The sequence below is a fragment of the Dipodomys merriami genome, unplaced genomic scaffold (genome assembly GCF_024711535.1).
Source record: "Dipodomys merriami isolate MVZ:Mamm:240054 unplaced genomic scaffold, mDipMer1.0.p SCAF_627, whole genome shotgun sequence".
NCBI classification, from domain to species: Eukaryota; Metazoa; Chordata; class Mammalia; order Rodentia; family Heteromyidae; genus Dipodomys; species Dipodomys merriami.
This window is the reverse complement of record NW_027206210.1, coordinates 109,179-134,581: the sequence shown is the minus strand read 5'-3', so window position 1 is coordinate 134,581 and position 25,403 is coordinate 109,179. Positions and strand designations below refer to the sequence as shown.

The following is a 25,403-nucleotide window of genomic DNA, read 5'->3' as shown; positions in this document are numbered from 1 at the left end:
ATGATCGTGGTTCAAATCTAGTATGGGCAGGAAAGTGCATAACACTCTTATCTCCAATCAAGAACAAAAAGAGCCAGAAGTAGAGCTGTGGCTCATGTGGTAGAGAGCTAGCCTTGAGTTCAAGGGACAAGCTTCAGGGGCAACACACACACACACACACACACACACACACACACACACACACACACACGAATATATACTAAGGAAATGAAGGACCATAGGATGTTCAAATCCAAAGACAATAATTTTTCAAGAAAATTGTTATCCCTCAAATAATATACCCTCCTTAGCAAAGAAAACAATTTGAAAAATACAGTGTCGCTATCTGTCACAACGTCTTTGGTTCTTACAAATAATAAAATGCTTTCTCAAACTTCATCTCACTTAATGTAAGAATATTTTAAAGCAGCAGACAAAAATAATGTAATCCATTAAGTTTGTATATTGAATAAATTATATTAGCTTAAGGCTTCCCAAATTGGAAGACAGATTTGCTCAGTCTCCCCTGGGGCTCCTTCAAGTTATTCCTGGGGTCCCTTGGGAGTGGTAGATCGAGAGAGGGCTTCAGCCCTGTGTAATATAGAGTATTGATATCAGAGAAATGAAGTCTTCCATGGCTGGAGGGTTGAATGACAGATGTCTTAGAATGACAGCTATCTTAAATCAAGACAAAAGTGAAATCATGTTTTTAAAAAATCTTTAAAAATTTAAACAGTTAAATCAAAAAGTTAAAAATTTGAAATTGTAGTTATTACACTATAATTTCTCTCTCAGCTCAGTTTTCAATAGTGGTTTTTACATGGGCAAATACAGTCTATCAGATACTTCCAAATTCAATGTCAAGACTAGAGCTAGGAATTGGTCATCTTTTAATTGAGTGTATTAAATCTTATATTCAATTCCTTCTAGCAACAGGAGTAACTTTATCATAAAGCCATAATGCCTGATATATGTGGAGAAGTATTGCTGTCAAAGTACCTTACCTTGCTGTTGTAATCAACATTTATATTTGCAAGATGGTAGAATCTGAGAAATGGTTTACAGGTAATAATCTACAACAGTGCAAAAAAGATGCTTAACTGGGCGCTAAAAGACTAATGACTAAATGAAAGACCATCTACACTGGTATGTAAGTTTGCAAAAATAAATAAATAAATACTTAACAAGAGCATATTAAGTTGATCCCAATTGGAAGGAAATGGCCAAATCTGGAATGTCCCTTCTCCATATTAAATAGAAAAATTGGAGCCAGGCTCTGGTGGCTTATACCTGTAATCCTAGCTACTCAGGAGGCTGAGATCTGAGGATTGTGGTTCAAAGCCAGCCCAGGCAGGAAAGTGCATGAGACTCTTATCTCCAATAAACCACCAGAAAACCCGAATTGGCGCTGTTGCTCAAGTGGTAGAGCATTAGCCTTGAGCTGAAGAGCTGAGGGACAGCACCCAGGCCCAGAGTTCAAGCCCCACGATGGACAAAAAAGAAAGGAAAAAAAAAATTTAAAAGATCTACATGAATATTTCAGAAAAGATCTCTAAATTCCTAGTGTTCTATTAAGTAGCTTGGATGACTGCTAGATAAGAGATAACTTTTATGCCGATTAAGTAATGAAAAGGAAATTAGATGATATTTCACTTAAAAAATACTCATTTGGGGTGCTGGGAGGGTGGCTCAGTGGTAGAGCACTTACCTTGCATGCATGAGGCCCTGGGTTCGATTCCTCAGCACCACATAAGCAAAAAGAAAAAGGCTGGAAGTGGCACTGTGGCTCAAGTGGTAGAGCTCTTGCCTTGAGCTGAAGAGCTGAGGGACAGTGCCCAGGCCCAGAGTTCAGGCCCCACGACCAGACCCAAAAAAACAAAACAACAACAACAACAAAATACTCATTTGGAAGCTGGGCATTGGTGACTCACTCCTGTAATCCTAGCTACTCCTTCAGGAGGCTGAGATCTGAGGATTGAGGTTCAAAGCCAACCAAGGCAGGAAAGTTCATGAGTCTCTTATCTCCAATTAACCATCAGAAAGTGGGAAGTGGTGCTGTGGCTCAACTAGTGGAGCGCTAGCCTTGAGCTGAAGAGCTCAATGACAGTGCCCAGGCCCAGAGTTCAATCCCCAGGACTGACAAAAAAAAAACAAAAACAAAAAACAAAAAACTCATTTGGACCAGGTGACAGTGGCTCATGCCTGTAATCCTGGCTACTCAGGAGGCTGAGATCTGAGGATCATAGTTTGAAGTCAGCCTAGGCAGAAAAATTTGTGCAATTCTTTTTTTTTTTTTTTTTTTTTTTTTGGGTCCAGTCGTGGGGCCTGAACTCTGGGCCTGGGTGCTGCCCCTCAGCTCTTCAGCTCAAGGTTAGCGCTCTACCACTTGAGCCACAGCACCACTTCCGGCTTTTTTCTTTTTGCTTATGTGGTGCTGAGGAATCGAACCCAGGGCCTCAGGCATGCAAGGCAAGCACTCTACCACTGAGCCACCTTCCCAGCCCCTTGTGCAATTCTTATCTCCAATTAAACAACAAAAAAAGCCACAAATGGAACTGTGGCTCAAGTGATTGGACACTAGCCTTGAGTAGAAAAGCTCAGATTTGAACCCTGAGTTCAAGCCCCAGGAACAGCCAAAAACCAACCAAACAAACAAACAAAAACCCTCATTTGATTGGGGGTGGGGAGAGAATACACACACACACACACACACACACACACACACACACACACACACACATTTGTACCATTAGTGTAGCCTACATGCAACTGTAGATGAAAGAGTAAATAACTAAAAGCTGCCCACGTAAGTCTCAGAGCCAGGTCTGTGAGCCTCATAGCTAGGTCTAGGAACAGTTCTCCCCTTCCCCCCAGGTACCCCCCCCACCACCAAAAAAAACAACAACCCTGGTAGTTTAATGAAGAATCAAACAGGGAATTCTTTTTATGTATTAATAAAGAACCCCAACAAGATGTGGTTATCTTTGATATGAAGACCAAAGCAAATGATTGTTAAATTCATTATTTTTTCTCCTTAGGAAAAAGAGTTCTATAATAGGAGATACATTAAGAAGTAAAGGCTCCCTAAGTACAATGGAAAGGCTGAAACAGAGGCTGGTTGAAAGCAAGTGACACTGGAGAAAGTGGAACTAGTACATGGTATTTCACAAAGGGAAAAGTGTTCAACTAGTTTCACAATGGCAGAGAAAACATGGCAGGTAATTCAATTACATTATTAATAGTTTTCAGGTCTGCCTTTTCTAGATCTCTAATAAATGCTTCTTATTATAAAGATGCACTTATTATAAAGAAGAAAACTGAATAAAATAAATGGAATTTCTTCCCCCCTCAAAAAAAAAATCCCTCAAACATCTGAGATCAATTTTAATCCATTAACAATGTTCAAGATTGCCCCTATCCCATGGTCCAAAGATATAATTTTTTTAGACAAATAATTTGGATTTCCTCTGGGCTCTGCAATGTTAGGTAGTAAAGAATCCATCAGGACACTGATCATTTCAATGGTTTCTTATTTAGCAAGGTAAGGTGTGCTGGGCATGGTGGGATCCAAGGTGGAGGTGGGGCCTCCCAGGTAGAGCTTGAGAGCAAAGGGAAAATTTGGTTTTGCTGTAGCATTGATTGCATATCTTTCTGAGAAACTAGACTTGCGACATGTATCCTTTGCAGAAAATGGTAACAAGGGCAAAAATGTGCTGTTCTTTTGGAGAGAACCGAATCTCACTCACCATCCATGGATAGACAGAAGGATAGGACGAGGAGCAATCGAGGGAAAAAGAAAAATAATCATGCTTTCCTCTTCAGTAAAACCTGCCCTGCACCTCTGGTCCCGGGACCCCATTCCAAATGCTTTGGAGGCCAGAGAGACTCAAGCCAAGCTGGAAAAGAAAAGAATTCCCAGCGGTGTGGGTTCGGGGGCACTTCTACCTATCTCCCGGCCCAGCCAGTTGACCAGGGGTCCTTTCTCCAGGTCTGCGTGTGGCCTACACTAGTAAACTTGAGGTCTCAGCCTGGGCCAAGCAGGTCGGCTCAGGTGAACTGGGTGGGACTGGTTTCCCATCCCGAGCCTCCACTGGGCCAGTCCCCCCACCCCCCTACCCAACTCTCCACAAGCCCACCTCCGCAGCGCAGCGGGTGTCTTTTCACCACTGGGTTTGCTCCCTGGTTATCTTCCATCCTCATCTCCAGGCAGCGGGGAGCTGGGGTCCCCCAGGCCGAGGCCTCCATCCTGGCCTGCGAAAGGGGGATGGGGGACGCAGGTGGGGACCGGCTCGGGACGCTGCGGCCCGGGGGGGGGGGGCGGCTGAGCTGCACCAACGGGTGCAGGGAGCTTTGGGCCTAGCATTCCGTCCTTCCTTCTCTCCCAGATCTAGAGGCCAGAAGGAAACGGGGTTGTAGATCCCCTGCCCATCTGCCCAGCGGGATGTTATCGGCCTAGGTACCCAGCTGAGAGGAAGCTCCCAAGCTCCGAGTCTACCCACCTCCGGGAGCCCCTCGCTTCCGTTACGCTTTTTTTTTTTTTTGTCTTCTCTGCAGTCTCCCCATCCTTCTTTGTCCTTTGTGCTGGCTGTTTTTCCCCCCACCAGCGAAGGTGTCCTACCTGGGTAAACACTTGTCCCTCCCTGGAGAATTTCTGCAGCTTACACTTGGTCCTGCTGAGTGACCTTGGGCAAGTCACGCCGAATCTTCTGGGCTTGAGTGAAGAAGAGAGGGAGGGGGAGGCTCCTAGACCACTTCTATGGAGGATATTCCAGGACTGTTTTTCCAAAGATGGGCCCAGAACCTCAATCATCAGATGACCCAGACACAAGGGAATGGCTGCCCTCCCCGCCCCCTCCTTCCACCCTAACCGACAGGACGGAGCGGTGGGCGTAGAGGGTTTTATAATAAAACAGGGAGGTGCGACTAATTTAATTCCTGAGGAAATTTTAATCCTTTAGAAAAATTCTGATGTAAGACACCATCTAGGGAAATGAAAATGGGATGATTATGCTCTCTGGCTGGTTTTTGCAACATTTCTTCTCGAATTTTGCTCCATGCACCGCCCTACTTGGCTGGGTTTGCCTCGGGGAGCAGAGCCTGGCCTGTACATTCCTAAGAGGGCACGGGGAGGGGGCCAGGGCGGGGGAGGGGGCCGGGGGCGGGGGGGGGGGGAGAGGACTTGGCTCTGGGTGCAACTCTGCCAACTGTTGGAGGGCGGCGCAGGGAGGGTGGTCTTTTAAGCGAGTCTGGGATCTGGTTACCTTTAACTCGCTACGTTTTGCGCTAATGGGCGTCTGTCAGCGGAGGGCTCGGGTTTCCCCACTTGCCTCGCTTAGTAGGAAGCAAAGGGGCAAATGGCAAGGCAGATCGCTGGACGCCATGTGCCGGCCTCCGGCGCTAGGGTGCGAGCTAGAGGCTCGGGTGGACACTTGGACACTTCAGGCCTAGTCCTTGGGCCCAGGGTGTGGTCGAAAAAGAGGGGCTTTCAGCTCGAAAGTTCCCTCGAATTTGCCCCCATCCTTCCAGTTAAGGGCTGAGATAGGTTCTGTGCTCCTCTTTGTTTTTCACACTAAAATCGAGCCTTTCCAAAACAAAAAGCTTATTCAGAATCACTTCCTGAGGACAGAGTTGTTTCTCCAACCCAGAAGCCATTAAGACAAATACAAACAGGTCTTTCCAGGCTTTTACAATTTATGAAACCTTTTGTCACTGATGCCAACTCACCTAATTCTACAAATCCAAGAGGAAGGTAGGCTCATTCTCATGTAGTCATGGAAAATAGAGACATTAAAACACACACACACACACACACACACACACACACACACACACACACACACACACACACACACACACACACACACACACCAGGCAGGTTGTCTAAAGTAATAGGAAATACTTAATCTATGATTGAGACATATTGGGCAAGGCCCGGCTCATCCTGTGGCTTCCTGTCACCCCACCCATGAAATACAGCACACACATACACTGCCCTACACACACAGCACTTTGCACCCGCACAGACTCAGGTGGACTTGGCCACATAGTTAAAAACTGGCTGTCAGATAATATTCTCTTCAGGACAGTTTCTCAAGGGGACCCACGCTAAGAACCCCACCCTACCTTTCACGTTCTTGCTAAGAGTCTCCTTATAAACCACATGAAACAAACTCAAAATACAACTCTTTAATGCTTTCAAGCCAATGTTTCCTGATCACTAAACTTTATTGCTTCCCAATATTTAGGACCAACTCTGCTGAGGACCCTGTCCCTTCCAAGAGGAAGACAACTTCTTTGAAATTCACATGAGGTCCACTATGGGAGGATGAAGGAGGGTGACCTGGGGGTGGGAGGGTGTCAGGGCTTAGGGGAAAAGGTGAGGCCTTGGGGATTTGGGAAAGAAAGGAAGTTTTCCATCTTTTCATCGCCCCCTACAGGTCATATCGGCCATCGCAGCAAGAGCTCTTCTGTACCTTGGCTCCCATTTTTCCAGACCTCCAGAACCAACCTCTGTTTCTTCATGGCTGGGGGTTGGAGGGGTGGGGGGAGGTCTATTCAAGAACCCCCATCCTGAGGGCATTCTAGGGGCCACAGAACTCAGGAGTATATTGGCTTTGTTAGAAATCGATATCCGGAGTGGGAAAATGTTTAAATCTGTGTATAGTCGAAAGCTAGAATTCTCGGCCTAAAATTCAACCTGCTTCCTTTTAACTCGAGAAATCCAACCTTTCCTTTAACTTCTGTTCGGAAAGGAAATAAAAGGCGGACGTCAGTTTCATTGCCTTTAAATCTCAACGCGATAGCAGCGCTCAGTGTCTTGTGCAGGCGCCTGCAGAAACAGTAAACAGAGGTTCCAAGCTTCTGTCACCCGCCCGATGCTAAGTGCTGGCAATCCCCCCCCCCCATCTTTATGTACGATATTTGCATTTCTCTTTCTGCTCTAAATCATCGCAGTTGAAAAAGCTTAAACCCAGAAGAGGTTTTCAGAGTTGACATCTAGGCCTACCTTCCTAGCAACTGCCAGGACTTTTAACAACCGCTGGCCGGTTGGGGTTCTGGGTATGAGGGTCTCCTGCACTCCAAGATCAAGGGGGAAGGGTCCTTCTCCAGGCTGTACTTTGAAAGTGAGAGTGGCTGGAAGCAGAGTCGCCGGCGGATCTCTACTCCTCCCAACCCGTCCTTGGAAAAAGCCCTGCGGATCTCAACCGGCAGCTTGAGGCCGAGTGTCACGCCGCGGGCTCAGGCTCGGCCGGTATTGCTGCTATGCGCGGAAATATGAGCGAGTAATTTTATAAGTAACAAAGGATCAGGGATGGAATGAGGCCCCTGTTATCCAATGTCATTTAGAAGCCTTGGATCAGCAGCTTCTTGAGGCTAAAAGTGAATTCAAGAAGCCCTGCCTTTCCCTTTTCCCAGGGGTGTCAGCTAAATTTAGAAATAACCTCTGTGTGTTTGCACAAATCATGTACCATTTGCTGTTTGTGTAAAAAACCGATTAGCCAGACACAACTGTGAAACAACTTGTTACTTTTATAGCTGCAACACACAAACAAATTTAGATCCATTTCGTTTTCCTTGTAAAAGGAGATTAGAAGGGACCCGCCCTTAGACCGGTCGGTCCTTAGTATCTCCTGCGGGAAGGTTACTGGGGCTGTGGTTGATTATCAGGTTCTTGTTTATCGAGTTAAACTCTCACCACCACTCCCCCCCCCCGCCCCGAACCCCCCCCAACCACCCCAACCACCCCCCCAAGCAGCCTGTTTTATTTTAGGACCCTGATCCTGAAGGAATGTTTACTCAAGGACACAATAATGTTTACCAGGAAAACAGATTCGGTATTTGGGAGGAAGTGTATTTCAAAGGAACCTCCCTAACCTACCACGGTCGTGGATTTAAAAAAGTAATAATAAGGCTGGGATGGACCGAGAGGCATCTCCAGCACCCGGGAGGGAGGTGAAGCGGATGACAGCGTCCGTCTGGCCGAGGGTTGTGCCACTCCGGCGCGCAGGCCGAGCAAACAGGGCTGCTTACCCGCTCCGGTTTAAAAAAGCGATTTCGCATAAGTAATGGTAACAACTAAATTAATTACAAAAATAATTAGAATTGATGCCGTTTGAGGATACGCTGCTGGTGGCGGGAAGCGGCCTCCCGAGTCAAGACGTTTTATTTCTTAGTATTTTTTTTAAAGGTTGAAATAGCTGAATGGACATTAAGAATGATCTAAGGGGACATTGTCCATTTTTGTCCTACGATCTCGCATTTCACACTAACCTAGCTTGAGGTAGAGAAAAGGGGGGCGTGGTGCTAATGTGCACCTGTTTTTAAAAGGGTATTAATGGTGATTCCTTGTCCTGTAGCAGGCTTCGGAGGGAGGGAGGAGAGCGTCTGTAAGGGAATCCTTCGGAAATCCAATTACGATGCAGGTTGATTGTTGCCGGAAAGAGGGCACCTTTTCAAAATATTATGAAAGAATCAAACAACAATACACTGTCTATCAGGTTAATATACATCATTCCATTCCACTCCAAAATGTAAAATGTCATCGCATAAATTTTTTTTAATTGGCTTTATTTCACCTAAGGAATTTCAAAAATTTAAGATTTAAAAGCTAAAATGAAGGATGTTTCTAATTACTTTTGAAGGGATAATTAAAATGACCAAGAAATCTAGGGAAGTTTGCTTCGTGGAAGATACTAATCTGATCTTTAAAAATGTAAGACTGCTGATGTTTAGTAATAGACTTTTTAATGACTTAAAAAACAACTTTACCGAAGTGTCTAGTCATTTAGATTTAATGGGTTGAGATAATCTAGCTCTTCACCTACACCTTGATTTTGCGTGAAAACAAAAGAAAAAATATTAATGATTCAATTTAGGTAGACACGTTCTCCAATTAAAATGTTCTTAAACCCAAAGTTTGAAAAAGTCATTACTTGAAACTCTTGGATTTTTTTGGAGAAAATAAAATGCAAATTCCATTTTAAAATCTTGCCATTTAGACACCCTAAATAAGACACTAGGATGAGCATTTTAAAAATTTATTTACAAATTTGTGTACAACACGATGGAATAACATTTAGAATACCATATATTCATTCATATATAAACAGACCTTTATAATAGTATGACACTTCGCTCTTTTGAAAATTTTTTTTGTATTTAAAATCTCCCAACGTCTCTATACATTCTTTTCTCAGATAAAACTGCGGAGAGTGAACCTTCCAAAAAAATGAAAGTTCAGAGCTCTAAATCTACTGAATTTGGTTTTTTTTTCCTTAAAAAAATAAAAACCCCAAAAGGAAAGTCATAAATTTTATACAAATATGTACAAAGAATGTTCCTCCTACCCTCCTCACGGCGAGCGACGGCAAGCGCCGTCGGGGTGGCTTCTTTTTTTGTTTTTGAAATTCGGTTATGGGTTTTACCTGTTCGGAAAGCTATTCCCGGGCAGGCGCGCGATGAGTTTGCTGGGCCAGCGTGGTGTAAGCGAGGGGATGGAGGTCACGGAAGGTCGCGGTGGGGTGGGGTGGGGTGCCGGGAGGAGGGGGGGGGTGAGGGATTCGCAGAGTCCAGGATTGGGCAGGGTCACCGGGACCCGGGCGGAGCGCTCAGGGTTTAGAGGTGCGGCCGCAGCCCGGGGCCGCCGCCCGGCCTTGCGTCCCAGCCGCGGGCCGGCGCGCCCCTATTGCGCGGGCCACTTGGCTTGCGCAGCGGCGGCGGCGGCGGCGGCGGCGGAGGCTGCGGGCTGCAGGAACTGTCCCGAGAGCGGCACGCTCAGGATGGGCGCGATGGTGGCCGTCGTCCGGCTCAGCGACAGTGGCTGGTGTGTGGCCATGAGGGCTGCGGATTGCACCGTCCCGGGCGGCCGCAGGAAGGACTGCGCGGTGCCGCTCCCGCCGCTCCCGGCTCCCCCGGTGCCGCCGGTGCCCCCAGAGCTCCCGGCCGAACCCCCGGACGCCGCGGGGCCCCCGCCGATGATATTCTCGATGCTGAACGACGGCCGAGCGCTGGGTTCCGACTTGATGAGCGACGTGGTGCCCGCCGCGCCCGCGGTGCCCGCGGCGGCCGCGGCGGCGCCCAGGCTGTTGAGCTGGAGCTGCAGGCCGGGGCCGAGCTGCGAGCCGAAGGCGGCGGCTTTGCGGCCCAGCTCCCCCGAGGGCAGCAGGGGCACGGCGGGCGGCAGCACGGGCGCCACCGGCGGCAGCGCGTACGGGTACTGGAGCGCCGCGGCGGCGGCGGCGGCGGCGGCGGCCGCCGGGTGCGAGTAGGCGCCGGCCGCGGCCGCGGGGTGCAGGCCGTAGGGGCGGCCGTAGGGTCCCGCGGCGCCGGCCGCCGCCGCCAGGCTGTAGGCGCCGAAGCTCTGCATCATGAGCGCCGTCTGCTCGCGCAGGTGCTCCTGCTGGTGGCGCTTGAAGCGCTTCCGGCGCCGCAGGAAGCTGCCGTTGTCGAACATGTCCTCGGACTGCGGGTCCAGGGTCCAGTAGTTGCCTTTGCCCGGGTTGCCCGGCTCGCGGGGGATCTTGACGAAGCAGTCGTTGAGCGAGAGGTTGTGGCGGATGCTGTTCTGCCAGGCGGGGAACTTCTCCCGGTAGTAGGGGAAGCGGTTGCTGATGAACTCGCAGATGCCGCTCAGGGTCAGCTTCTTCTGCGGGCTCTGCAGGATGGCCATGGTGATGAGCGCGATGTAGGAGTAGGGCGGCTTCACCAGGCTGTTCTTGGGTTTGCTGGGGGTCAGGCCGCCCGCCGCACCGCTGCCCGCGCCCGGCCCGCCGCCGCCGCCGCTGCCGGCGCCCTCCTCCCCGCCCTTACAGCCGTCCGCCTCCGGCGTTCCCGCCTCGCTCCCCGGGCCGCTCCCGGCGCCCGCAGCCTCCTTGGGCAATGCCAGGGCTGGCTGGTGGGGCGGCTGAGGCTGCCCGTGATGGGGCGCCGCCGGCGGCCCCTCGTCCGCCTCGTCCAGGCGCAGCTCGGGCGGCCCGGCGGGGCTATCGCAGCCCGCGTCGCTGTCCTTCTCCTCCAGCCCGTCGTCGCCCTCGCCCACCACATCGATGTCCACGTCCTCGGCCGTCAGCACCGTCTGGCCGGACATGTCGCTGGCGCTGCCGCCGCCGGAGAGGGTCATCCCTCCTCCGGGTTGGTGGCGGCGGCGGGCGAGGAGGGAGCCGAGGGCGATGGGGGGTGGTGAGGGGCTGCCGCGGAGCTCAGGTGAAGTGGGGGCGCCTCTCCACTGCCCCCCCAAAGAAAACAATAACACCGGGGGCCGGGGAGAGGGGAGGGGGCGCAGGTGGCACGGGGCCCGCCCGGCTCGGCTCACTCGCGGAGGCCCGACATCGCGCGGCACGGGCGCCGCCGTCCGCCCCCACCGCCGCGCTCCGCCAACTCCTGCGGTCCCCCGGCGCGCCTTCCTAGGCGCTAGCGAGCGCTCGCGGCCCGGGTAGGGCTCTCCACGCCGCGCCCCCTCACTTCGCCCGCCTTCCTCGGGCCTCGGGCCGGGGCGTGGGACACAGGAGCGGTCCAGAAGAGCGCGGGGCCGCCGGGCGCCAGGCAGCTCGGGAGGGCGCAGGCTGGGGCAGCCGCGGGGGAGCGGGAGGGGAGGGAGGGGAGGGGGTGTCAGGGACGCCGAAGCCCCGGTAGTCGAAAGTCCCGTTTTAAGGACTGGCCTGATAGATTACTTTCTACTTAAAGATCCAGCGGGAGGCGGGGCCACGTGACCACGCGTGACGTCAGGCCCGCGGCGGAGCTGGCCAAACTCAAGTTGGTTCAGGGAATTGTCAACAAAGGGACCAGAGACGCGCAAGTCCGCACCGCACCGCGAGCCAGCCATCCCGAGGGCCCCGAGGGCGCTTCAGCCCATCCGGAGACCCCTTGGCTAGACTGGAACCCGGCGCGGGGTCCAGGGAGGGTGTGAGTGGTGTGCGTGTGTGTGTATGTGTGTGTGTGTGTGAGAGAGAGAGTTCGTGGGCCTTAGAGTGTCCGCGGGACCGTGCGGCTCCAGCTGCCCGGCCTTCTCTGCCCCCTACCCCCCTGTCCCCCCACTCCTGAGCTAACATTCCTTTGACTCAGACTGGCAATGTAGAACGAGGTTGCCGTCTCATTTTTAAACATGTGCATCGCTTTGGGATTTTGGTTTGGATGTTTTACCTCTAAAGAGTGAGCTTGGCACACTCGGCTCCCTTTTACTAGACTCCTACATTTCCCCCCCCCTCGCCCCCCCCCACCTCCGGCCTCTGCTCTTGGGGGCTGGGGAAGGCAGACACCTGCTGAGGGGTCTCTACCTTCTCCTAAACCTAAGGACTCGTCTTACCTTCGCTTTCCAGGCTTGGCGCAGGCATGTTTTTCTCTCTATATATTTTTTTCGCTCATTCACAACAGCATCAGCTGGGGTTCCCGAAGGTCAGAAAATAGCTATCGATTAATCTATTAGAATAGTTGCCGAGAGAAATAAAAACGACACGTAAAATGCCGGGGAACCTATAAATAAAGGAAGCCCTAACTAGCCACAAGAGTTGTTAAACGACTTAGCATATGAAAAAGTCGGAAACGAGGAGCTGGGGAAGGAAGCGGTACTGGCTGCGGCCTGGGTAAGTGGGGAGGGGTGGGGGGCGACGGGCCCACAGGTGAGCCGCCTCCCCCCAGGTCCGGATAGCTGAAAAAGTCTGGGGAGCAGGCGGCTAGCACGGCCTCCAGGGATCTGCTGTGGTCTCGGGCAGCTGGACGGATTGGATCTCTCTTTCTGCTGCTAACTAACGTGTATTCTCCCTTAAAGCTAGACAAACCGTCCAAGATTTAACTGCCTGGGAACGCAGCGACTGAGCAGGTGGAGTAGGACGCGAAGACGTGGCCGGTGCACAAGGAGTTTCTTTGGCCGGGAGTCAGCGATGGTAAGAAAGACGGTGGCGATTCCGAATGGGGGTGGGGACTGCAGACGGCCCTGGGTGCGGGGCGTTGTGGTGGCGCTTGGACCTCACACCTGCGAATAGAATCAGTGCCTCTGACCCGGTAGATCGCGATGCGCCGTCTTTCTTCCCGCATTTAGTTCGCTTCTTGGCAAAGCGCAAGAGCCTGCCGAGGGTGGTTGGCTTTTGGAACTCCAGACTAGTCCTTCGGCCGGGTGCTGAAGGCCTGGGGCGGGGAGAGGGCAGTCTCACCCCAAGGCGGAGCGCGCAGGGAGGAGGTCAGGGAGGAAAGAAGTCCTGAAATATTTACAAAAGACAACGGAAAATGTGTTTAATTCCGGGAGGACAATGGAGCGCCCCATACTCTTAGTCTGTCTTCCCATTTACGCGACCTCTTTGCTTTAACGTCAAATAAATTAAAATAAAAAAATTTCCTGTCTGTAAACTTGCTTCATTACAGGCATCGCGACACACAGATTGACTTTTACCCACTAGACGATTCCCCTGACTTAACATTAGCTCTTGGATCCCGAATTTGCTGCATGTTCCTCTTTGGGACGTGGGGACAGGTTGGGAGTGGGGGGGGGGAGGGAGGGCGGCGGGACAATTTCTAAGACACCTGGCACCTCTACTACGGTTTTTATTTTCAAGTGATCTCGAGGTGACACTTAACCCTACAACGCATCTCTGAGTTGATTTCTGCAGCTGCCATTGCTTTGTGACCTGCAGTCTCTGAACCGTAGTTAGTGCGGTCTATAGACAGCCTCCTGCGAAGCGGACCCGAGCTTGGCGCTGGCTGCCCATCACCCCAGGCTACAGAGGTCGCAGTTGCAGGAGCAACTCAAAGAAAAGAAAAAGAAGATAACATTTGCACATTTAGAAACTCCTTTTGCCTAACTTGCGTGGACCAGTTGTAAGAGGCAGGCACGGGGTACAGCGCGGGGTGGGGTGGGGGGGCACTTCGGCCTTGGTGGCTGGGCCGCGGCGGCGCACGCAGCGGAGATCAGCAGCTCTAGGGATGTCCTAATCGGTCATTTTGAAGTCTCCAAATGAACCTAATTTCGATTTCACCGCTAGCAAGAGCTGGCTCTCGGGACTTCCTCCTCGCCACTGGTGGTTGACTCTCACCCGCCCTCTTCCAAGGCCGTCCATTCCCCGGGTGTCTCCTCGTAACCTCCCTGGGGAAGGGGGTGGTGAACAACTCCCAGCTGCCAGTTCCATTTGTTGCGCTTTTTTCTTTCGACACAATAAAAGTCAAATTAATTGATTCATACCATTAATTACGGCGCGTAGCGTGAAAAGCAACGCTTCCCCTCGGTTAGAGATCTATTGTGCTAATCTCTTGTTCAATCAGTGTTACCATCTGATGCTGGGTCCGGCCCTTACAAAAACTTTTCGACTCGATTAGCTAAATGATGAGACGTGCAGGATCCTCTGGCTCCTGCCCGGACAGCCCACGCCAGCACCGGCCTCAACGCTTAATATCGATTAGCAGCGGAGGCTGAGGATTTTTTCCGCCACTGCTTTGAGCTTGGGAACCGGCTGCGTGCGCGTCTCCCCCTTCCCTTTGTGCTTGCACGATCTCCCTGAGAGGAAAGGAAGAGATGGTACAAGTGGGAGTCAGGAGGGGTCCTGTGGCCTTTGCCACGGGAGGGCATGGATGGCCTAGACGGTCAGAGTCCGATCCAGAGCCCTTGCTGGCTCTGGTCCCTAGCAGCTATATCTAGATTCTGGGCGGCGAGCTTGCAGTTTGAAGCCCCAAACCCACAAATCATTAGTTACTGCAAACTTTAACACAGCGATGGGGAAGCAAGTAGACCAAAAAGAAAGTGAGATACGTTGGGGAGGAGAGTGGGAAGGAGCAAACGAAAATAGGTAAACATTCTCTGAGTCTCCACGGATTATTGGGAGGGGCCAGGGAGAGGCGAACACAGGTAGACAATTAGGAATGGGAGCGATGACTTGGGTCACAGCAAGCAAACTTCGCAGGAGACTTTAGACGAAGATGGTAGCTAGTGCTCTCATCTGTTCAGTTATTAGAAAGGATTCACAAATGACAATGGAATGAAAACTCCTGTTTGTCCTGATGCTGACAGGGGAACCAGTACCCGGCTGTGGAAGCCACTGGGACAAATTCAGGGAAAAAGGGACCTAGGCTGTGACAACTGGACCAGAGGAGTGGAGTCAGGATCGATAGGAAGGAAATTGAGACATCTCCTGGGGAGGGGAGATTTAGTATGTCCTTCTTGGGCGCGAGCAGGGGTGGGTGCGAATGGAACAATTTATGACAGAAAAGGAAAATTAATTACAGCTCAATTTGGGTTCTTAAATGGTCAACATTGGGGGAGGGGAATGGTTAGAAAGTACAAGAGTAGCAATGGCCCACCAATACCTCTCACCAGGCCCAAGTATCCCAGATGCTCTCTTTATCTTCCATTAAGTCACAGACTTCTACCAACCACTTGACCAAATCATTGATGCTCTCTAAGATAGAATCATTCTCGAGCAGATGCAGTTTTCTTACAATCGGGGTTAGATGGGTCCAGGTTCTGAGGAGTGAGGGGAGAGCCTCCCCTCAAGGACTGCTACCTGCTTTCCTGCAGAGAAAACAAAATATGGGTGGAGCTATTTGAAAAACAGCTCCCCTTTCCTCCTCACAACCACCCCAAACAGAAGTGTGCTCCGCGGTGACAATCTTTCATAGATTGTCTGGATGGCTGCCACTAAGGAAGGTGGGAAGGACAGAAATACCAGGAGCCCTAACCCATTCCAATTATTTACACTTCCCCCAGCAGATGAGATTTTCCAATGCACTTTCTCACCACTGCCCCTTGTATATCTCTCTAGATCTCGTTTGGCAGGAGAAAAAATAGGGGGGGGGAATATTTAATGTTCTTGTTTGGATTTGCATCTCAAAACTTCATTTATTTTCAGTGTCTGCTTCTAAGATAGAATCCATGCCAAGGTGTGCTTGTAAATGGTGAGACCAAAAGCAAAGAAAGAGAAGAGAGAGAGAGAGAGAGAGAGAGAGAGAGAGAGAGAGAGAGAGAGAGAGAGAGAGAGAGAGAGAGAGAGAGAGAGAGAGAGAGAGAGAGAGGATGGTTTCGAATTTATTTATATTGGAAATGTATAAACATCCATTCTGTAAAAGGCAACACGTTTAATTAACGATGAGAGAGCAGTTAGGGGCAGAAAGCTAGTAAAATTGTGTGATAAATTTATGGCATTGTTAGCGTGCTTTTAATTATGGCTATTATGTTAATTATTTCACATTAGCATGGAGTTATCAGCAGCATGTCAGATTTAATCAAAACGAGCCTTTCTCTCGAAAATTGTTCTTTTCATCCGCGAGGAAAAGAGTCCTGGGCAGGATCAGGGCTTAAAAATGACTTGGCATTGAATGCTCCAGGCTTTCCGACGCTGTTTGGTGCGATGCGGTGGGGGCACGGCTGTCCGCCGGGTCCCTCCAGGCGATCGGCTGCTCGTGGAGGAGCCGAGGGCTGGGTTTTTTAGGATTCACCATTTTCACCCCCTTCGGAGGCGACACTTCATCACGCGGGATCATTCTGTCAAACACTATGATGCTGCTCATTTTTATCTGTCCCCGCTTTACAAAATCGCCATTCAGCGGGGCCGAGGCGCAACAAAAGCCTGGGAGCTGTGCAGCGGCCGCGGGCGGCCACGGCTTCCAGCGTGTGCAAGGAAGAAAGGCGACCGAGGCCCGGGGACAGCGCGGACAGCAGGCCAGCGCCCCTCGCCGCCCGAGCCCCCTGGACCATCCGGGGCCCGAGCGCCCAGGTGTGCAGGGCCCCCGGTGTGGCCGGGGCAGGACGGGCCTGGGCCCCGCCCCGGTCCTCCCTGCAGGCGCCAGGTGAAAACGCCCTTCCCTTTCCGCGGGCAACTCGCCCACCCAGGCCACATCGATTGCTTAATCACCGCGGATCGATTTATTGGGTGCAAATAAATAGCCCGTTTTCGAACGTTTCAATTGTTGGCTTGATGGTTGGGGCGCGCTCTGGCAAAGGGCTGGTGGGAAGGCAGGGGCACGGAGACGCTGCCGCCGGCCCGGGAGCCTCGAATGCGCCCGCTACAGGGTCCCCGGCACGTGGATCACGGGTGGCATCCGGAGCCCTCGAAGGTCCGCTTCTTTTCCTCTCTCCCCTTTAGCTCCCTCTGGTGATGGGGTGCGCAGGACCTCAGCGCCCCTCCACGGCCTTACGGACAGGCACGTGCGCCCTCTTTTCTAGGTCTTTCGGAAAGCCCCTCAGCCCAGAAGCAGTCCCTGGGACTTTTCTGGAGACAGTTGGCCTGTCCAGTGAATGGTCCTTGGGCCCCGCCTGAAGATGCACGGCCTCCTGATCTGATTAGGAGCGACCTTTCTGCACAAGACCCCCGCAGGCCTCCGCCCTTCCCGGGACCGGGCTGTGGACCCGCCAGCTGTTGCCTTATTTTTAGCGCCATTCCATTCGCGCGGTTATATTTAACTCGATCCACTCCTCCGAGGAGGACGTAGCTCGCACATCGAATTCTCCACATCGCAGCCTGGTCCCGCCCGCCTAGCTTCAGGGGCAATTCCTCTAGGGGCAAGTTGGGAAACCCATGCTAAAAAATCTTTGACATCTCTAAAGCTCCGGACCCGAGAGAGAGCAAGCGAGGGACGCCCTGGCTCTAGACGAAGCAGTCACTGCAGAGCCTGTAAATGCAGAGCGCCCGGATTCTTCCCTGTGGGGGAGAGGAAGTGGGAGGAGGATTCCAGTCCCAGGAAAGGATTCTCTGCGGGGAGTATTGGGGCCAATTCTTACTTATGTAAGACCACGGGCACCTGGGCGATGTGAGATATGTCTTACAGCTCTGCCCTTCAAAACTTTATGATTTTGTACGCGTGCAAGCAGTTTCCTCTCTCTTCTACTTCCCAGTGTACCCAACAAGAAACTTGGTTTTGAATAGTTATGTGTGTTAACTGCTCAGTTCCAAGCCAGTCCGGTCTTCCCTTTTCCTCACCCAAATCTGACTCATCCACCGCTCTCCCCCTCCCAAGGACCCACCTGGATAAAACTTAGAAACACCATGGTAATACAAATTTTATTCTCAAAGCAAGTCAAACTGAATTCGCACAATGCAACAGCTATGAACTATAGGTGCATATACAGGTGTGACATGATCAAGGATGTCAAAACACACTTTGCAAATCTAAATTTCTCTGTCTCTCTCTCACACACACGACTAATTTTTTTTTTTTAATTGGAGCTCGAAGCAGCTATTTCCCGCTGCTTTTTTTTTTTTTTTTGATAGGTCTCCCTATATTCTAGAAACTAGTTGGATGGAGGTCATGGAAGCTGAATTCAGGAGGATACATTACATATGTATGTAATTCTTTTATTAATACTTTATTGACCTGTTGTGGATTCTGGAAAGTGCTAGGGATGAAAAGAATTAAAGCTAAGGTCCCTCAAGGAAGAATCTATCTATACCCTGTAAGTTTGACAGCACTGGCAAAGAGAACTGAGAAAGGTCTATCTCACTGGATAGGAAATGAAAACGGGTGAAGCCTTCCAATTTAGGAGAAAGTCAGGTGGCTTATCACTGAGCAGGCCAGGAGACCAGAGGATGAATTTGAAGCCAGCCTCAGTTTATATAGTGAGATCCTGTCTCAAAAAAGCAAACCAAATAAAAGAACCAATAACATTGTCCAGCTACTTCTCAATTCAGGTGCATGCAGGGAAAAATAGGGAGATGGCCTGGGAAAAGCAAAGAACTACCATTATTTCTGGACAGCCAGAGGGTACTTGGTCTCAAGGGAAATAAGCAGCAGAAATGTGACAAGGAAGCCAAAGAGGGTTGGAAGAAGAGAGAAAACAACATCAAAATGGAACTTTGCTGGGAAGTTCTATATAGGTCTAATCTGACCCCTTTTAGACTACATGGAAGAACTTTAACAAACACACGGGAGGAATTAATGGAAACATAAGTAAGGGGAAAGGATTAGAAGGAAGAGAATGGCAGAGACTATTGAAAAGGCTATTTGGTGGGCGGGGTGTAGTTCAGTGGTTGAGTACTTGTGTACCTGTCTGTCTTGCATGAGATGCTTCATCCTTAGCACTGCAAGGAAACAAACAAAAAACAATAACACAAAGGAAGAAAGGATAAAAAGAAAGAAAAGAAGAAACAAGCAAAGGCTAATTGGTAGAACCAGTGACTTATTGTGCTTATCAAGGGCCAGACATTGGAAATATGAATGTAAATAAGATAGGCACCATCATCAGAATGATACTCGCACAACATTTCTGATCTCTTTGTTCACTATTGCATCCCTAGCCTCTCACCAAGGTGAGGGTATGAGGCTCAAATTAAAGGACCAGATCAGTAAAATACAACCCCTTTTCTCCGATGGGTTTCTTATTAGAGAAAATCCATAGTTAAAATATAGTGTGATGAGCTATTACTACAAATCATAGAATGTTACTAGAATGAAGGATAGTCATAACTAATTCTGTCTGGAAAGGAGAAGAGATGTATAGGAAGGTCCCCCCCCCCACACACACACAAAAATAATCCTTGAGCTGTCTTGAATGATGAGTAACAGTTCGGTAGATGAAGAGAGGAACAGTTCTAGGCAGAGCACGGTACATGAGCCATGGGGACACCTGGCAGGAGGAGCAGTGTTTAGTATGACTGACAGAAGATGAGAGTGGTTGGTGACATGGGTAACATTAGAAAGGTTTCTAGATATTAAGCTAAAGAGCCCAACGTTGATTTTTCTTTAAAAAAAAAAAAAAAGCCAGTAAAGGAATTTAAGCCTGTGGCTGACAAGTTTAGAGTAAAAGTTTGGGACAATCCTTTCAGGGCAGGTGAAGGATAAATTGGAGGGAGCAAAAAATAAGATCTGGCATAGGCATTAACATTTAACTTCACTCTCTACTGCAGTGGGACTGTATTTCATTCCCCAAACACACTCAGACTTCCATTCTCCACTAGTTGTGTGAGCTTGAGCCAAGTTCCTTAGAGTCATTGTGACTCATTTCTTCATCTGTGAAATGGGAATAATAATACCTTCCTTATTGTAAGGTTATTATAAGGATCACAGATGCCCAGATAGGGTTTAACCTCTATCATACACACACACACACACACACACACACACACACACACACACACACAAATATTTTTAAATGGAGTGTGTCTTTGCAATGCCTTTTCTTATTTTCTGATTGAAAATCCTTGAGGAGTCTTCAGTTGTGAAGATTGAGAAAGGGAGACATTGTAAGCCCTTGAAGATAGACATTGAGAAGCTTAGATTATTATTATTTTTTTATCCTGAGAGTGACTATTGCAGAATTTTGAACAAGGAAGGGATGTGTCTGGATGTACTTTAGCCATTCTATCATCAGTGGGGAGAATGGACTGAAATTAAGTTTTGTGCATATTGAATTTGAAGAACTGATAGAATTCCTTTTTTTCTTTCTTTTCTTCTTTTTTCTTTTTGTTAGTCATGGCTCTTGAATTCTGGGTGTGGGTGCCGTCCCTCAGCTCTTCAGCTCAAGGCCAGCACTCTACCACTTGAACCAACACAGTTCCACTTCCAGCTTTTTCTGTTTATGTAGTGCTGAGGAATCGAACCCAGGGCCTCATGCATGCAAGGCAAGCACTCTACCACTGAGCCACCTTCCCAGCCCACTGGTAGAATTTCTGAGCATTGATGATTAGTCTGAGATAAAAGTCTAGAGTAATGCTGACTAATGGAAAAACACAAATGTGAGTCATCTATCTACTATCTATCTATAGATCTACCTACCTACCTGGAATGTACTTAGCTACCTATCTTTTTGTTGTTGTTGTTATGAGACATAGTTTCACTATGTAGCCTACATTGGCCTCAAACTCAAAATACTTCTGCTTCAGCCTCTCAGTGCTAGAGATATCTGCCACTACATTCAGCCTAACAGACACATTTTAAAAAGAGAAATGCATAAAAAGATTTCAATGATATATTTTATTTAACTCAATGCTCCCCAAATTGTTGCTGCTTCAGTATATAATCAGTATAACATTTATTGAGATATTTTCCATTCATATGTTTCCTACTAAGTGTTTGAAATATGAGTGTAATTGAACCTTTCATTCATCTCAATTTGAACTAACCAAATTTCAAGTACTCTGTAGCCACATGTAGAAAATGACTAGCTTGTTGGATAGTTCAGATAAAGAGCTTACAGGAGCTGTCAGGGATTGTGATCATGGCTTAAGGGCCTGTTAGGTCGAGAATTCTTTGCATCCTCCTGAGGTTTCCTGAAGGTAAAAATTGAATCCATAAAATCCTGTGATCCCCAAAGTATCTATATATCCATACTCCTTGGATAATAAAATTGATCCATTATACACATGAATTTATGAATTTTTAGAAACATCTGTGACATCCACATGTATTTGTGAATTTTTAGAAACATCTAAGCAGAAACTATAATTATCTCCATGTTACAAATGAAGGCAGACCAGTCAGGATTTGAACTCATGCAGTTTGGCTTTAGAGCTAATCTTCTTAATCACTATATCACACTGCCCTTTGATATCTTACTTTTCACCTGCCTCTTTCTCTCTTCCTCCCTCCCAATAACTTCCTCACTAACTCCCATAACTGAATTAAACCTTTCAGTGTGACACATTGAGCAAATGTTTCTGTAATTTTATTTGAATTACAAAAATGATGCATAAACAACAGGTTTTATTACCTAGTTAGTACTGCACAGTTTGATATTTTTTGTTTTGTGGTATGATATATGTGTCAACCATATTTTCTTTTAAAAGGTACCATAAAATGGCACCAATCGCTTATACCTGTAATCCTAGGAATGCAGGAATCTGAAATCTAATGATCAGGGTTCAAAGCCAGCTCGCCAGCCTGGGCATAAAAGACCATGAGACGCTTACCTCTAACAAACTAACAAAAAAGCTAGAAGTGGTACTGTGGCTCAAGTGGTAGAGAACTAGCTTTGAGCAAAAGAAGCTCAGGGACAGTGCCCAAGCCCTGAGATCAAACCCCAGGACCAGCACACACATACACACACACACACACACACACACACACACACACACACACACACACACACACACACACAGAGTACCTTCCTTCCTTCTTTTCTTTTCTTCCTTCCTTCCTCACTTCTTGCTTTCCCTCCCTCCATTCTTTCTTTTTTGCTAGGTACAGTGGTACATATCAGTGAACACAACACTTAAAATGTTGAACAAGGAAGAAGGTGAGTTGGAGACTATCCTGTGCTATAGAATGCAAAGTAAGAGAAACTTTGTCTTAAAAACAAACCCAAGGGCTGGGAATGTGGCTTAGTGGTAGAGTGCTTGCCTAGCATGCATGAAGCCCTGGCTTCAATTCCTCAGAATCACACAAACAGAAAAAGCCAGAAGTGGCACTGTGGCTCAAGTGGTAGAGTGTTAGCCTTGAGCAAAAGAAGCTCAGGGACAGTGCTCAGGCCCTGAGTTCAAGCCCCAGGACTGGCAAAACAAAACAAAAAACAAAAACAAAAAGCCAGCTCCCCTCCCCCCGCAAAAAACACAACTATTGATGCTTTTTCATAGTTGCTATGGATGAGAAATTCAGAAGGGACATAAGGTGGTTCTTGTTTAAGATCTACAACATCTACAAGATCTACAAGATCACACAAGCTGCTGCTTGGGGTTCACGTACATGTCTTGCTTGCAGGATGCCTCCATTCCTTGTCAGGTAGGCATCTCCACAGGACTGCTTAAGTGCCCTTATGCCATAGCAGCTGGCTTCATGAAGCAGGTGAGAGAAGAAAGATAAAAAGCAAAAACTGGACCCTTGCTCTTAGGTCATCTTTGATGACTTAAACTCATCATGTGACATCATGTATGCTGAAGTGGTGGGTCCCAACAGACCAAGCATTTCAGTGTAGGACTATTTGAAAATGTGAATGCTAAAAGATGGGGGTCACTGGGTGACATTCTGAGGACTAGACATCACAGTGTACATGTTAATCCCACACTCCCAAGAGTTACCCGAAGTCTGATCCCATTTCAATAGCGCCTCAGATTTCAGTATTACCATGTAAGTCTAGTTGGGGTTTAGCTGATACTTATCAGGCCGAGTTCTATAGGTGCAGGTCCTTGATTAAAGTTCTTCTCCACACAAAGACCAAAAAAATAAAAAGATAACTTCTATTTTCCTACATGCATGTTACAAGCAGCATAAACTTAACTGCTATCTAGATAGTTATATTCAAGTGGAGAGAATAGGAAGCTGGGTGCGGAGGCTGAGATCTGAGGACTGAGGTTCAAAGCCAGTCCAGGCAGGAAAAGCCATGAGACTTATCTCCAACAAACTACTCAGAAAAAGCTGGAAGTGGCTCTGTGGCTTAATTGGTAGAGTACTAGCCTTGAGCAAAACAAAAACAAAACAAAACAAACCAAAAAACTCTTAGAGACAGCACCCAGGCCCTAAATTCAAGCTCCAGGACCCACACCAGAAACAAAAGAAAGGGTGGGAGGGGGGAGAAGAGGGTATTCATACAGGTGCAACTGACCCATAGCATTTCTGAAATCCAGCTCAGCATAAGTTGGCATTTCCTTGATTAGGGCTTTTGGGAACAATTCTTTGTGGCTCTTGGCTCTGTCTCTCCACTCTTAATGGTCATTTCTCTCTCTCCCTCTCTCCCCCCTCTCTTTCTTTTTCGTTTCTCCTCCCTCCATCCCTCCCTTGCTTCCTTCTTTTCTTGCTTTCCTGCTAGTCCTGGGCTTGAACTCAGGGTCTGGGTGCTGTCCCTGTGCTTTTGTGCTCAAGGCTAATGCTCTACTACTTGAACCACATTTCCAATTCTGCCTTTTTGGTGGCTAATAGAAGATAAGTCCCACAGACTTTCCTGCCTGGGTTGGATTTGCACTGTGATCCTCAAATCTACATCTCCAGAGGAGCTAAGATCACAGGCATGAGCCAACAGCACCCAGGCTTTAGTTAGCTATATTTTCTTTCTTGTGGAGAGAGCAGCTGAGTGCAATAGGTATTTTAACATAGTAGGTATTTTACATTACTTCCTGTTTGTAGAAGTTTGGGGATGGGGAGCCCAAAGACCTCTTTATTTTGTACTGTCTATCTTTATTTCAGTCAACCCTAATAATGTTCTACTAATACAATTCTCTCCTGGTAATAGAATTCTCCAGGTATCTCCTGTCTGCCCCATGGCCATGTATATTGATGGAAATGAACCTCATTCCAGTTCCAGAGGGTGAAACTTGTTTGATTTAATCCAAATATGATGGTTTCATTGACCTTGCCTAAGACTTAAGTAAGACATATTCAAGTGATGCCATTGTGGCTGCTATAATGGAAGAGAAAGATTATTTAGGGGTTTCTGTGAAAAGTTTTCTTTGCTGATCTTTGAGGTGTGCGTGCATGTGTGTGTACGTGTGTGTGTGTGTGTGTGTGTGTGTGTGTTGGTGTGAAAAGATCACCATAGGAAGAAAAAGTCCCTTTACTAAGCAATGGCATGTCTATATATCATACTTACAGTTTTCATCTTGTGGCCCTGAGGCTGACTGAGTAAAAACAGGATAAAAGTAGAAGGTACTTAGATTCTTTGTCATGTACTTGAGGAACTGAGTCAAAACCAAACTTTATATTAAAACCAGTGACTACCTAGGGAATGAGGGTGGTTCATACCTAAAATCCTAGCTATTCTGGAGGTTGAGGTTTGAGGATTACAGTTCAAAGGGGGCAGAAAAGTCTGTAAGACTCTCCAATTAGGCAAAAATAGTTTATTGGAGATGTGACTAAAGTGGTAGAGCAAGTGAAAATGTAAAGTCCAGACTTCAAGCCCCAGTACCAGCACAAATAAATAAAACTAGTGGCTATTTGTGGTTATGAACTTAAGTAAAGCCCAGTTATATCTCTGTGCCTTTTCCCCCTTCTAAGGGTATGTGTTTGTGTTGGGTGGGAGTTGAGGGATGTCAAATGCTCAAGTGAAAGTTAGAGAAAGTTAATAATTCTGTTCAAGAATGTAATGTGCCAGGTGCCAGTGGCTCACACCTGTAATCCTAGCTACTCAGGAGGCTGAGATCTGAGGATCGTGGTTCAAAGCCAACCCTGGGCAGAAAAAAGTCCATGAGACTCTTATCTCCAATTAACCACCAGAAAACTGGAAGTGATGCTATGGCTCAAGTGCTATGGCACTAGCCTTGATCTGAAGAGCTGAGGGACATCACCCAGGCCCAGAGTTCAAGCCCCACAACCAAAAAAAAAAAAAAAAAAAGAATGTTATGTGATTATGTGTTTACCAAGTATAGTTGGTGGGTGGGTTTGTTTTTATTTTTCTACCAAGAACTGATTATAAGTATACACGTCAGCTGGGACCAGTGGCTTATAACCATAATCCTTGCTACTCAGAAGGCTGAAATATGAGGATCAAAGTATGCAGCCAGTCCTGGAAGGAAAGTCCATGAAACTTTGGAAGTGGAGCTGTGATTTAAGTGGTAGAGTACTAGCCTTGAGCAAAAAAGCTCAGGGAC

At 48.2% G+C, this 25,403-nt stretch overlaps 1 protein-coding gene across 1 annotated transcript; it reads right to left on the bottom strand.

The window, feature by feature from the left end:
- Positions 1–9,661: 9,661 nt before the first annotated feature.
- On the bottom strand, positions 9,662–11,098 carry Foxd3 (forkhead box D3). The gene has a single exon (XM_070004406.1). It carries the CDS (start codon positions 11,096–11,098, stop codon positions 9,662–9,664), a length of 1,437 nt encoding a protein of 478 aa, XP_069860507.1.
- Positions 11,099–25,403: the final 14,305 nt, after the last annotated feature.